Source organism: Notolabrus celidotus, chromosome 16 (genome assembly GCF_009762535.1).
Source record: "Notolabrus celidotus isolate fNotCel1 chromosome 16, fNotCel1.pri, whole genome shotgun sequence".
Taxonomy (NCBI): Eukaryota; Metazoa; Chordata; class Actinopteri; order Labriformes; family Labridae; genus Notolabrus; species Notolabrus celidotus.
The window spans coordinates 3657709-3670624 of record NC_048287.1 but is presented as its reverse complement, the minus strand read 5'-3'; the positions used below and the strand labels follow the sequence as shown (position 1 = coordinate 3670624).

Here is a 12916-nt window from a genome sequence, read left to right as displayed (position 1 = left end):
GTCAGCTGTGCCTCTCATTGGAAGACTCATAATCTCAATATCTTCGAAATTGCCGCGTTAGAAACAAATGTACCCCCTTACAGAGTGCGCTGATCGAGAAATGAGCTATCCAGACTACACTCATCTTTTGAACCAGCCTGTAAACATGTTTATTTCTGCTGTAAAGGTCGTCTCCTTTGAATTGGTGTGTATGTGGTTTCTGGTACTTCCAGAGCCAGCCTCTAGTGGATCTTCGATGAACTGCAGTTTTTTAACACTTCCGCATTGGACTCATATTTTTAGACTGGAAGTTGCTGCTTGAACTGCAACACTTCAACAGTTGCCTCCTCCTGCTTGGGGTCAGATTCTGGATCAAATGTGTAGTGTACAGGCATGGGTTCTCCTGGGGCGCTCGCCATGTTTATCTGATCTAGCCAGCGGATCTCAAGTGGATCTTTGATGAACTGCAGTTTTTAACACTTCTGCATTGGACTCATATTTTTAGACCGGAGGTTGTCGCTTGGTGTTAACTTACTGAATCACACTGTGCAGCACTTTGGTAAACTTTATTGTTTTTTTTAAATGTGCTATATAAATAAAGTGGATTGGATTGGATAAATTTGTTTTATTACTTAAAAACTATTAAATTAAACACCGTCATTTAACTTTTTGAATAATGTTTTTTACATTAGTCTGTCACACTCTTTAAAATCTGACCTCTTCATTAATTATTTCCAACAGATCAATAAAGATCAGTCAGCATGTCAGTTTCTCTGCAGGACAGTCAAACACTTTTATTTTCTCAGCATGGACACTGGACTTCCGGTTTGTACTTCCAGGACGCACAGTAACTTGAGTCTCTCTCCTCTCTTGAGTTCACCGATTGAATGTGTTGAATGTTTCTCTGTTCGGGCGGAGGAGAGGGAGGAGGAAGAGGTCACTTCAGCCGCGGACACTGAAGGAGACGAGCTGTCACTAAAGGTGAGGAGCCATCAGGTGTGTGTGTGTGTGTGTCGGTGTGTGTGTCGGTGTGTGTGTGTGACCTGTTGAGCGGAGACAGGACAGTGTGATGCGCGTAAGGAGTTAGTTTGAGCTGCTTCAGAACTTTTATGAACCGCCCCGGGTTTTTGAGACTTACAGAGGATTATCAGAGTCTGATGCCAAACCGAGACGACTTTAATGAACCTTTGTGGTTCTTTTTATTGCAGATATGAAACACCTCACTGTAACTTCTCCTCTGGGCGGTGACCTCACTGTAAACATGCCTGATAGGCTCTTTAATTATGATTTATAAGGAGGGAGAATATACTGTATGCATGACAAGTTTAAAACTGCAGCCACTCCTTTTTCTCCAACTGAACTGTCACTACTTATTTCAACGCAGAACATCAACAAAGACCAGATATAAAAACATATAAAATCACATCATTAACAGTTTCATATACACTAAGAAGAGCTTTACCTTCAGTCTGTGAATTACATTATGTATTATATAACAATCTGATGTATGTGTTATACCAACAATATAGAGAGGGGGCAGATTTATCTAAATCTTGAATTCATTCTCAAACTCTTTGCAGCAGTGGCTAACACATGCAAGTCCTTTCTGAGTGAGGCAGGTGGAGAGAGCGGTGAGCCTACACTAAGCATGGGCTGCCTTTCTTCTACGCCTCACCTCTCATTGGGTGTCGGTGGAACAATAACTGAGTCTGTGTTTTTCAGGGGAATCCATGTCAGCAGGTGAGATCTGACATCTGATATTACCAACCCTCTGGGAACATAAATCTAACATCTCTCTCACTTCTCTGCTGAGGCTGTGACAGGGGGAGGGGAAGCGACATGATGTGTAAATCAAGAATCAAGAAAGCTTTCTTGCCAAGTGAGCTCACACATGTAATTGAAACACCGGACAACAAGACAGTAAGGACAATAAATATAGAAACCTAAAATCTAATCTAAAAATTCTAAATGAAAATAAAATCTGTACAAAGAAAAGTATAGAAGTACTTTATAAAAGTATAGAAGTAAATAAGCCAAAGCCAGAGTGCACATTTTAGCAGAATCTCAAATACACTTACATTTGCTACACATGTTCCCTCTTTATTAAACATACGTGGTGTGACTGTGTACCAGACACACTGTATAAATAATGGATGTAGTATCTGTGACGTCACCCATCTGGAGGTTGCCGCTTGGTATCAAAGCAAACTGAGAAAACTGCTCATCACTAAGTTCCTGCATCATTCAGCACTGATCGACCTGCAGCACCTTTCAAGGAGAGAGATCTGAATTCACAGCACACATGTTATGTATGGACGTATGTAGCAATAGAATAATGATGATGTTTTAGCTCTTGTCTGTGTTTGTGCTGCTGTAGAGTCTTAAATAAAGGCACAACACTGACATTGTCACAACACACAGCTTAAAGCTTGCCTACTGTGAGCAGGCAGTGCTTGTGTATGAGGGGCAAAACAAATAAGAGAAAGAACAAGTTCTTGGTGAATAGAGCTGTCAGGGGTTTATTAACATAGATAGCTTGTTTTTTAAGTAATGCAGACATTTCAAAGTAACAATTCATTGTTCTTCAGGGGGATCAGAAACAATTTCCTGCATTTTTCTCAAACTTTTATTTGGTGGCACGCAGACTTTCAGGGAGCCTGAGGGTCTGCTGATCCCTGCTCTGCTTTGGCACTTTATATCATCACATAGCAGTGTCCCTTCATGTCTTCAGCTTCAGCAGGGAATTTAGATTAAATAAAACGTCCCTGGCAACAGCAAACAGCTTTCAAACACTTAAAGCACAGACGCTTGCGGATCACATGAGACCAATAACTGTCAAAATGTTTACTGTGGACCTGCCATTCAAATGAACTTAGCTTCTTCATTAAGAATCTCTAGAGATGAATATGCACAGGTGAGTTTTTATCTTTGAAACCTGCACACCCGTTACAGTTCATGTGTTAACCTGTCACATAAGTGCTCCGGTCTTTCATTTCAGTTGTTGGCTGTTAGGTGAGACAGAGTGATGAGTACAAAAAGACACACATGCAGCTGAGCCAAAGTAGCACCCTTTTTAATACATTCATTTAGGCAATCAAAGATGCTTTCCATGAAGTGTAAAAAAGATAAAGGTATAATATACAGAAGGACAGATCAGAGATGTGGAGGGAGTAGAGGTTATGTGTTGTAGGCTTTTTCAAAGAGGTAGGCTTGGAGTTGATCTTAAATGAGTGAAGAGAGCCAGAGTTGTGGATGTTTGGAGGGAGAGAGTTCCAGAGAGTCGGGGCAGCGACGGCAAAGTCTCTGTCCCCCCAAATAAAACACTTGATACAGATAATCCTCCCAAATGCAGATTTTCGGTCGACCCCTAAGAGAACACTTCGCAAAAGTCAGGTTGAGTCACACGTCACGGACCAGAGGAACTACTCAGTGCTCTGCAGGTGGAGGAACACATGCATGTTGTGTCTGGATAATGGTGCCAAATATGAGGGCACAAATAAAAGCACTGAAAATATTATATTCATTGCTTCAACCTGCATCAGTGTTTGGGTCAGAAGTTTCTAAAATGACTTAATCGTGTGGTCAAATGACCTCTGATGTAGTGGTTGATAGACCAGCCTTGTGTTGGTTTCTCATAAGGGGCTAAGTTGACCTCAGGGTCACCTGTGAGTCATAAGGTGCATTTCAACCAAGAGTTCCGGGGTCTTATAGCCCCCAGAACTACTTTACCCTGAACTAAAAGGTTCCTGTGCCCCCATTATTGTCTGCGAAGTCTCAGGTAGATTGTGCAAATCAGGCCAGTGAGGAAAAAAAAAGTGAATGCACTACACCACCAGACCAGTAGAGGGCAGTAACACAAAGAGGAATGCCATTCATCACAGATGACCCCATAGAAGCAGACGGACAGGCAGGTATCATTATGAGCAACACAACAGTTAGCCTGTTAGCATGAAGAAACTTAGCTGGTGCTGTTTTAGATGGTGCTATATTTCATCACAGATGGATTCACTGAATCAACACGTGAGAGGAGATAAGCACGAGTAGCAAAGACGTTTCAACACGGCTTTAAAATCCTTTTGAACTCAAAAAGCCGTGGCAGAGATCGACGGTGTTTTGGTTTAAACAGCGACCCTGTTAACTGGAGACTCTCAGCCGGATGCATCCCTCATAAACGTCTTTAGACGATCATTAAATATCTGATTCCATTCAGGGTAGGCTGAGAGAAGACTACTGTTACAAGCTGCTAAATCAAGAGAATCACAGCTTCTTCTTTTGAAAAGTACACACACATACAAAAAAGATAGAACAAAGAGAAACTAATGAAAGAAAGAGAAATCAAGTGAATCACAGATGTGTGTGATGTTATTGTTGGACGGCAGGCGGAATAAAAACACTGAGGTTAATCTACCAATCAGACACGTTCAACATTGCAGGCCCTGCCCCCCAAAAGCCCTGGGTCCTTTGAGAAGTACTACCCCACTAGTAGGGGCTTTTTAGGGGGGAGATTATCAATCAATCAATCAATCTTTATTTGTATAGCCCCAAATCACAACAAAAGTTATCTCAAGACGCTTTTACAAACATAGGAGGTCTAGACCACTCTATGTCAATATATATCTAATCTATCAGAATATATATATATAAAAAAAAAAGTGTCTCTGCACCTGAACTAAATTTAGACCCTGGGTCCACCGGTCAAAACGCACATAGTTCCAGGGTAAAGTTCCTCCAGTAGAAAAACGCCTATACACTTAGTATTGACAAGTACCTCCATACAACCCCACTTCAAAAAAGAAAAAGAGGTGTCCCTCAGTTGTCATGTTATGCATACAAAAGTTAGAAATGTCTTTGGCTTGCATGTACAAATCTATTACACAAGTTTACACACTTGCACAATGTGGCTCATTTAAAGATCCATTAGCTGCACTGTGGATATTAAATGGTTTCAAGTAGTGATATAAAGTGCTCTGCACAGTATGAAGTTACAGTTGGACTTTAAAATGTCTTCAATGATTTAGAAATGTTGATATGTATTTGTTTTCTCTCAGGGGACTCTGAACCTTTGTCCCGAAGGCCGGAGCTAAATGTGGTGGTTCCATGGATGACTGTGGTCCTCTAACATTTTACCACTTAGGTGTTGGGCTCTCTGTCTATGATGGGGCAGCTGAGTTGTTTGCAGCCTGTGGTAGCACTGCTGAGTGTAACCTCTGTGGGAAGCTTTGCCTTGTTCTGACCCTCAGGTGTACGTACCACCATCCCGATTTTCAACCCAACGCAAACACTGCTATTTTTGTGGATTTTGACTTCTACATTTTTTCTCTGCAGGAACGAGCCGGTGTGCAACTCTCAGCTACTGACAGTCATGGCAACCATTGTCATGGAGAAGATTGGTCGACTCTTCATCAGCCTTCAGCAAATCAGGGAGGTTCCCAGGATACTAACCGATGCTGCACCCTCCATGCCTGGCACTGTCAGAGACACTGAGGTCCCCTACTACTTCAGGGAGCGCTACGTCTGCACCGGTTACCGACCACTCAACCAGAACTGGCGATACTACTTCTTATCTTTATTTCAGCGGCACAATGAGACCATCAACGTCTGGACTCACCTTCTAGCTTTTCTAATTGTTCTGGTTAAACTGCGGCAGCTCTGTGAGACTGTCCACTTTGTTAGTGATCCTCATTCATGGCCTCTGTTTGTCCTGGTCCTGTCTTCTTTGATCTACTCTGCATTCAGTGCATTAGCCCACCTACTTGGGGGCAAGTCTGAGATGTATCACTATGTCTTCTTCTTTCTGGACTATGTTGGGGTGGCACAGTACCAGTTTGGCAGTGCCATAGTCCACTTTTATTACGGCGTGGATGAGAGCATGCACCGTCACGTCAATGGGATCTTCATGCCGACTGCCACCATTCTCAGCTGTCTGTCCTGCCTGGGGTGCTGCTACGGTAAATACTGCAACCACCGCCTACCAAGCTCGGTGCGCAAGGTGTGCCAGGTGGTTCCCTCTGCACTTGCCTATACCTGGGACAGCAGTCCTGTAGCTAAAAGACTCATGTCCTGGTCCACAGAGACCAACGACCCGGCTGTGTTCTATCACTTTGGCCAGGTGGCTTTCTTCCTCAGCTGTTCCTTCTTCTTCACCTTCCCCCTGATGGAGAGCTGCTTACCTGGGCGCTGCGATTTTGTTGGACAGAGTCATCAGATATTCCATGTTTTCCTGTCGTGCTGCACCTTGTGTCAGATCCAAGCTTCCTACCTTGACTTTACGGGCCGTAGAGAGCTGTACTCAGGTCTGCATGGGAGCGGGGAGGCGGCTCTCTTTGTGGGACTCTATGTGGTCACTCTGGTTGTGTGTTTTCTGATTGCTGTTGTCGTGCTAAGGAGAGTTAATCGAGTGCTTGATTTGAGGAACAAGTCAAAGTAATAGATTAGATGTAGTAGGAAGTGTGTGCAGAAGCATCGTATGCCTTTCCTTTCACACTTAGTGTCATGCTATAAAGGGTACTAATTATTTGCTGCAACCCAGTGTTATGTAAATGGATGTTGAAACAGGAATATTGCATTATAGTTAGTTGCAGACAATAGAAGAGAAACATGAGACTATCAGGAGTTAGTTTTATGGTAAAGACTTGAGATCAAATATTTTAAATGAACTACAATATCAGCATTTTTTATTCATCGGTTTGAAACAAGAACAAATCTGATTCCTTAAACTAACATCACTGCTGACAGTCTGGACTAATTTACAAGAAGTTGTTGCAGTTTATAATTTTGTACAGAAGCGTATTGCATTCACATGAGCAAAAATTGCCCCGTTTTTCTGAATTAAAGCTGCTGTTGGTAGGAATGGTGGAAAAAATGTTACTTTTTTTCTGCTGGGTTTGGAGAAAAGGTCATAAGGCCAATCGGTACTCATCAGTAAGTGAAGTAATTTGAGATTATTGCGAAATCTCTGCGTTTTCCAATCCCTTTGTATCAAGCAATGTTATTATTCCCCTCGTTCCCGTTATGACAGACCAATCACAGCTAATCTCCAATCCTCTGTCCTGATTGGTTAAGGGGCGGCCCCTACTAAGTCCTCCGATTGGTTATGAGTCCGGCACTATCATGACTGCGCACGCCGATCTGTGTTGGGGGGCTAAGAGGAAATCTGGTTGGGAGGGATAGTGTTGACATTGGAAGTCCCTCTCTCTGAACAGATGTGTACTCTGTGACTACCAACAGCAGCTTTAACGAGTTATTGGAAGGCCTACCTGAACATCAACAGAAACTCTAACATGTATGTGGTTAAGCCGCTAACATTTTCTGAACTGAAATTAGTCAGTGGAAACTGGGATTTTAAAAATAATCTCACTTTGAGAATATCATAAATCATCATTTATTCAGAAAATGTAAAATCCCGGCAGGTAAGCTAGTGGCTTAACCGCATACAGGTTAGAGTTTCTGTTGATGTTCAGGTAGGCCTCCCAATAACTCCTTAATTCAGAAAAACACAGCAGATTTTTTTTTCTTATGTGAATGCAATACGCTTCAGTCATTTTATATCCCATTATGCTTAAATAATATCTAGTAAGTATCTAAGTATTTATTTATAGTCCTAAAAAATGATTGAGTCTAGTTGTTGTTTTATAAATACTGAAGCTGTATTTCATTCAGACTGCTACATTTGTATTTCTTAAAAACTTACATATTGAAATGTTTTAAGTTAAAACACTGATTAATGACTGTGGCAGATCTTTGTGTTTCCTAAATAAAGATTCAGGCACTTTCATTCATTAACATTAAAAAGATATCTATTATTTTACAGAGTGATGACGCATCATCCGGGCTTTCGTCGTTGTGCCTTGACTGCCAGCTTTTTGCACATTTAATGTTAAATTCAGCATAAAGTTTGTACTGAGAGAGTATACCCTGAAAACACGTATTTTTACTGTTCTTATGGATGCACTGTCTTTAGACTGTATTTAAGAAAAGTGAACATTTGATGAGGGAGCTACAGAGTATTATGTCCTATTGTAGACACACAGAATGTAAGTGTTGACCTTTTTGTATTATGTATGTCACTGTCCTACTGGAATTCTTGTTTGTGCCTTCTGGGTAACAAGGGAAAAGTGAGTGTGGGTGTTACATGAGTGTACTAATTAAAGAAAATAGGTACCATGATAGTGTATTCTTTTGCAGCTTGTCAAATTGCTTGCCGCTGGGTTTAACCTCTTGTTGCTACTTTATCTATGGACAACAAAAACTTTAAACATGTTTTAGAAGGAATGTCAGAGTCCCCATGGATGCATATCGTATCTACATACTGTATATGTAAGGGTATATGGGTAATGTTAAGTGAATAGGTGGTTATGCAAATTAGGTTCCTGGCCGAATGTGAGCAAGACCCCAATGTGAAGCTTTGGGGTTGACTTTGTAGAGATCAGCAGCTTAGAGATGCTCTCTCCAGCTCTGCTGCTGCTGTTGTCTGGATCACAGGACAGGATGGTTGGGGTCTAGTAGCTCCTCAGGCTGCTGTCACATCTGTGCCCACTAACTGTCAATATATTACCACTCTCAAGTCCAGCCTGAGAAGACACTAACGTTTTTACCACAGTGTCAACAGGCAGAGGGGGGATGTGACAGAATACTATCTGAGGATTGATTTAATAGATCAGGTTGTCTCAAGCATCACCTTTGATGGTGAGAATTAATCGCTGCTGTTATGGGGTTTTCATCAATTGGAAGCATTCTATTCTGCTTTGAAATGTTCTATTCCATTATATTTTACTCCATTCCATTCTATTCTGCTTTGATCTGTTCCATTCTGCTTTGATCTGCTACATTCCATTCTATTTTATTTCATTCTGTTTTACTCCATTCCATTCTATTCTATTCTGCTTCATCGGTTCCATTCTATTCTACTCTGCTTTGACCTGTTCAATTCTATTCCATTCTATTCCATTTTGTGTTCTGCTTTGATCTGTTCCATTCAATTCTATTCTATTTTACTCATTTCCATTCTATTTTATCATGCTTTGACTTGTTTCATTCCATTCTATTTTATTCTACTCTGCTTTGATCTGTTCCATTCCTTTCCATGCTGCTTCGATCTGTTCCATTCTCTTCTATTCCATTTTATTCTGTTCTGCTTTGATCTGTTCCGTTCCATTCTATTTTATTTCATTATGTTATACTCCATTCCATTTTATTCTGTTCTGCTTTGATATGTTACATTCCATTCAATTCTATTCTATTTTACTCCATTCCATTCCATTCTATTCTTTTATGCTTTGATCTGTTCAATTCAATTCTATTTTACTCTGCTTCGATCAGTTCCATGCTATTCCATTCTATTCTGTTCTGCTTTGATCTGTTCCATTCTATTCCATTCTAGTCTATTTCTATCTATTCCATTCTAGTCCATTTCATTCTATTCCAATCTAGTCTATTTCATTCTATTCCATTCTATTCTGTTCTGCTTTGATCTGTTCCGTTCCATTCTATTTTATTTCATTATGTTATACTCCATTCCATTTTATTCTGTTCTGCTTTGATATGTTACATTCCATTCAATTCTATTCTATTTTACTCTATTCCATTCCATTCTATTCTATTATGCTTTGATCTGTTCAATTCAATTCTATTTTACTCTGCTTCGATCAGTTCCATGCTATTCCATTCTATTCTGTTCTGCTTTGATCTGTTCCATTCTATTCCATTCTAGTCTATTTCCTTCTATTCCATTCTAGTCTATTTCATTCTATTCCATTTTATTCTGTTCTGCTTTGATCTGTTCTATTTCATTCTAACACACTGTCAACAGGCAGAGGGGGAATGTGACAGACTCCTTCCAACAGATTGATCTGACATGACGTGTGATCAGGTTGTCCCTATAGCGTAGCTATATTAATTGACGTTGTTGTTATGGGGCTTTGACCAATCAGAACCAAGTATTTAACACAGCCTAGTCATTAGTAAGAAAGCCAGATGATAAACTTGGATCGTGTTTGTTTTATTTGTTTAGTTAGCCGGAACACTGCAGTCCCAGTGTCGGCAGCATTATCAGGAGCATGTTGACTTTCATAGATTGTGGAGGGAACAATGGGCTTCCACTTTATCCTCATATCTATAGAATGCAGCTTGATGTGCCCTCAGTCGACCTCTTTCTTTGACGATAAAAATGTTCTTCAATGGTGAAAAGTCATGCTTATATAACCTGATCTAGCTTTATGCATTGATTGCTTTGTGCACTGAAAACTCCATATAATATGATATATGATACAACGGCTGCAGATTTTAAGATATTAGTGTCCTTGTTACATTTTTTTCAGATTCATAAGATTTTACATTATTCATCGGCCTCCTACTTGTGATATTCTCACTTTACCTGCCAGTCATTCTGCTTTTGAAGGATATTATGTTCTGTTATTTGTATTTTCATGCATATCCTATATGAGTGTTTTTTGTAAGAAAAGTTAAAAAAAAATAATAAATCCTGACAATTTTGCCGAGCAGACGGTAAATCTGATGGCTGTTTTTCCTTGGATGTCTCCCAGTGGTTAATTAGTCTCCATGGTTACCTGTTGAACAGTGTTCCTCCTGGCGGGGCCTCAGCTGTTATTTACATACTGTATGGATACACTTGACACTGCGACGCTGTGCATATGTTTAAGTAATTTGTAATCTTAGACTAGCACCTAGCACAAAGGGACTCTGGCTTTTAGTGCTGAGTGATCACACAAACATGGACCTGCAGTTAGGATTACATGTAAGAGACATGTTCTCTGTAATGGAAGAAGAAATATCATGTTAATAAATGTTCCTTTCCTGCTCACAGGCGCCCTGACCTGATGACGCTGTGTTGCTTTCTCCCATTAGCTGTGCAGGGTCAAACCTGTCTCACAGTCCTGTGTTTTTTTCCCCTTTGCCAAGCCCTTTTCTCTGCTACACTCATTAGCACCATCAGTGTGCTGTCAGACTTTGCTCATTCAAATGAATGAGTGGCTGTGTTTTTCACCCAGGCCCAAAGTCGGTCTGAATGTGGCTGTTAGTCTGCAGCAGTAGAAAAAGCAGGGGCCAACACTGCAACAATGAAGTAAAGTTTACCGGCTGGGCTGCTGAGACTATCAAACAGGCTGATTATGCAACAGGTACATCTTTTCTTTCCTGTTTGACCGACACCAAAGGATTTCTAGAGCAAAACTCACCATGGCAGTTTCTAAGCTCTGTAAGAACACTACAAAAACTCCAAATCTTACCTTATCAAAGTGAAATTGTCTCATTCTTAGTCAAAATGTCTTCTCCCACTTCATTTAAGATAAATTTACTTAACAAGTAACATTTGAGCAAGATAGAGGGACTTGTTTTAAGACATCTTAAATATCTTGTTAAGTCAAAATATCTTGAAATGATCTTGTTTTGAGTTGTCATTCAGAAGAAACAAGGTTTATTTTACATTTCAGACATTTTTCAAGCTGAGATCTTATTTGTAGAAGACGGATAATCTTGATTTAAGACACTTTACTTGATTTAAGGAAATGCATTTTATTGGAGAATCTATCAGAACACAGCTCCATTGATAAAAGAAAGAAAGAAAGAAAGAAAGAAAGAAAGAAAGAAAGAAAGAAAGAAAGAAAGAAAGAAAGAAAGAAAGAAAGAAAGAAAGAAAGAAAATTTGTTGTTTTTAAGTGTGGGTTTCAGTTTTCAGGCACTGTTTCTTCTAAATCAGATCAAAATATACTTCCTCAAACTACATGCACACAATGAAACACCTACTTTAGAGCATAGCTGGCTTATCCTAAAAAACAACATGACTGAATATTAGTATATCCAGCTCACTATGAGAAGACATTATATCTCAAAATGCTCAAATTAAACTTTGTCATCTTATTTCAAATACAAGATGGTCTTAAAACTAGAGAAGTGCTGCTATAATACAACTCAAACTAAGGTGAATATATCTCAAATGAAGAAGTTGACATGAAATTTATTAGTGCAAAAATATTTTTTTTAAAAAATAATACTAATTGTTATCATTCCTGGCTTATCCTGAGACACTAAGCTTTAAAATACTGGTCAAATATTACTTAAAATAAGTTTTCCCTGCTAATTTTAAGATCACAGTTTTCTAAATATTACGTCTTATTTTAAGAAATCTTACCAAGCAAATTTCCACTTGTTCTGTTGGCAGATTTTTTTGCTTATTTCAAGGTAAAAGTACCTTGAAATAATTTTTTTTTCTTGTTTTTGGAGGGGCAGTTTTTCCAGTGAATGTCTGAATTACAATAGAAGACATCTCCATGAGATGTATTTTTGTGGCTTGTCTGCTGATAAGAAGCAGACTAAATGTGAAAACTACAGCATCAGAGAAGTGTTCTAAAAATGACTATTTAATAATGATAACTTAATATTTGTATGTGTTCTCCATCAGAACCTGGATCATGTATTTCTTTGATGGATCCAGCTTAAATGATGGAAGTACAGAATACCTGCTGCCCCCATGTGGTCATGATCACAGTTGAATTCACATCAAACTAATAATGTCTAACCTACTGACACTTTACCAAGATCACACACTGCAGTAGGGCTGATTATTTTTATTGACATTAGTAATAATAAAAGATGATTCTTCTTCTTAAGTATTATGATGAAAATCCTTTTGTACATTGAAGCTTCCCTCTCTCTCTGCATCCTACTGATAGGAGGACATGACAGCATGAAAAAGTTTCTGAAACTCGACCTTAAACACACACTGGTTCTCACATCTCTTGTGGCGTACTGCTGAGCCGGTGAAAACAGTTTTGACACTCCCTGTGGCTTTGAAGGAAAAGTTACCATGTATGAAATCATGATCCCCTGTGATGTAACCAGCTCTGGTATCTCAGCATGTATTTGTTTGTGCAGTAATCTCAATCTTGATCATATAAAAACAGACTTTTTTATGTGATTTAAA

The 12916-nt window shown here is 39.5% G+C and overlaps 1 protein-coding gene across 2 annotated transcripts; it reads left to right on the top strand.

The window, feature by feature from the left end:
- The first annotated feature begins 861 nt into the window (after nt 1–861).
- Nucleotides 862–6851, top strand: paqr7a (progestin and adipoQ receptor family member VII, a). 2 transcript variants are annotated; one of them, XM_034705118.1, is made up of 2 exons: nt 862–960; nt 5305–6851. In XM_034705118.1, the coding sequence occupies exon 2, from the start codon at nt 5342–5344 to the stop codon at nt 6404–6406; it is 1065 nt and encodes a 354-aa protein (XP_034561009.1). In that variant the 5' UTR covers nt 862–960; nt 5305–5341; the 3' UTR covers nt 6407–6851. The 2 variants fall into 2 exon arrangements, with proteins under 2 accessions (XP_034561009.1, XP_034561010.1); XM_034705119.1 differs by lacking the exon at nt 862–960 and adding an exon at nt 5121–5221.
- The last annotated feature ends 6065 nt before the right edge of the window (nt 6852–12916 follow it).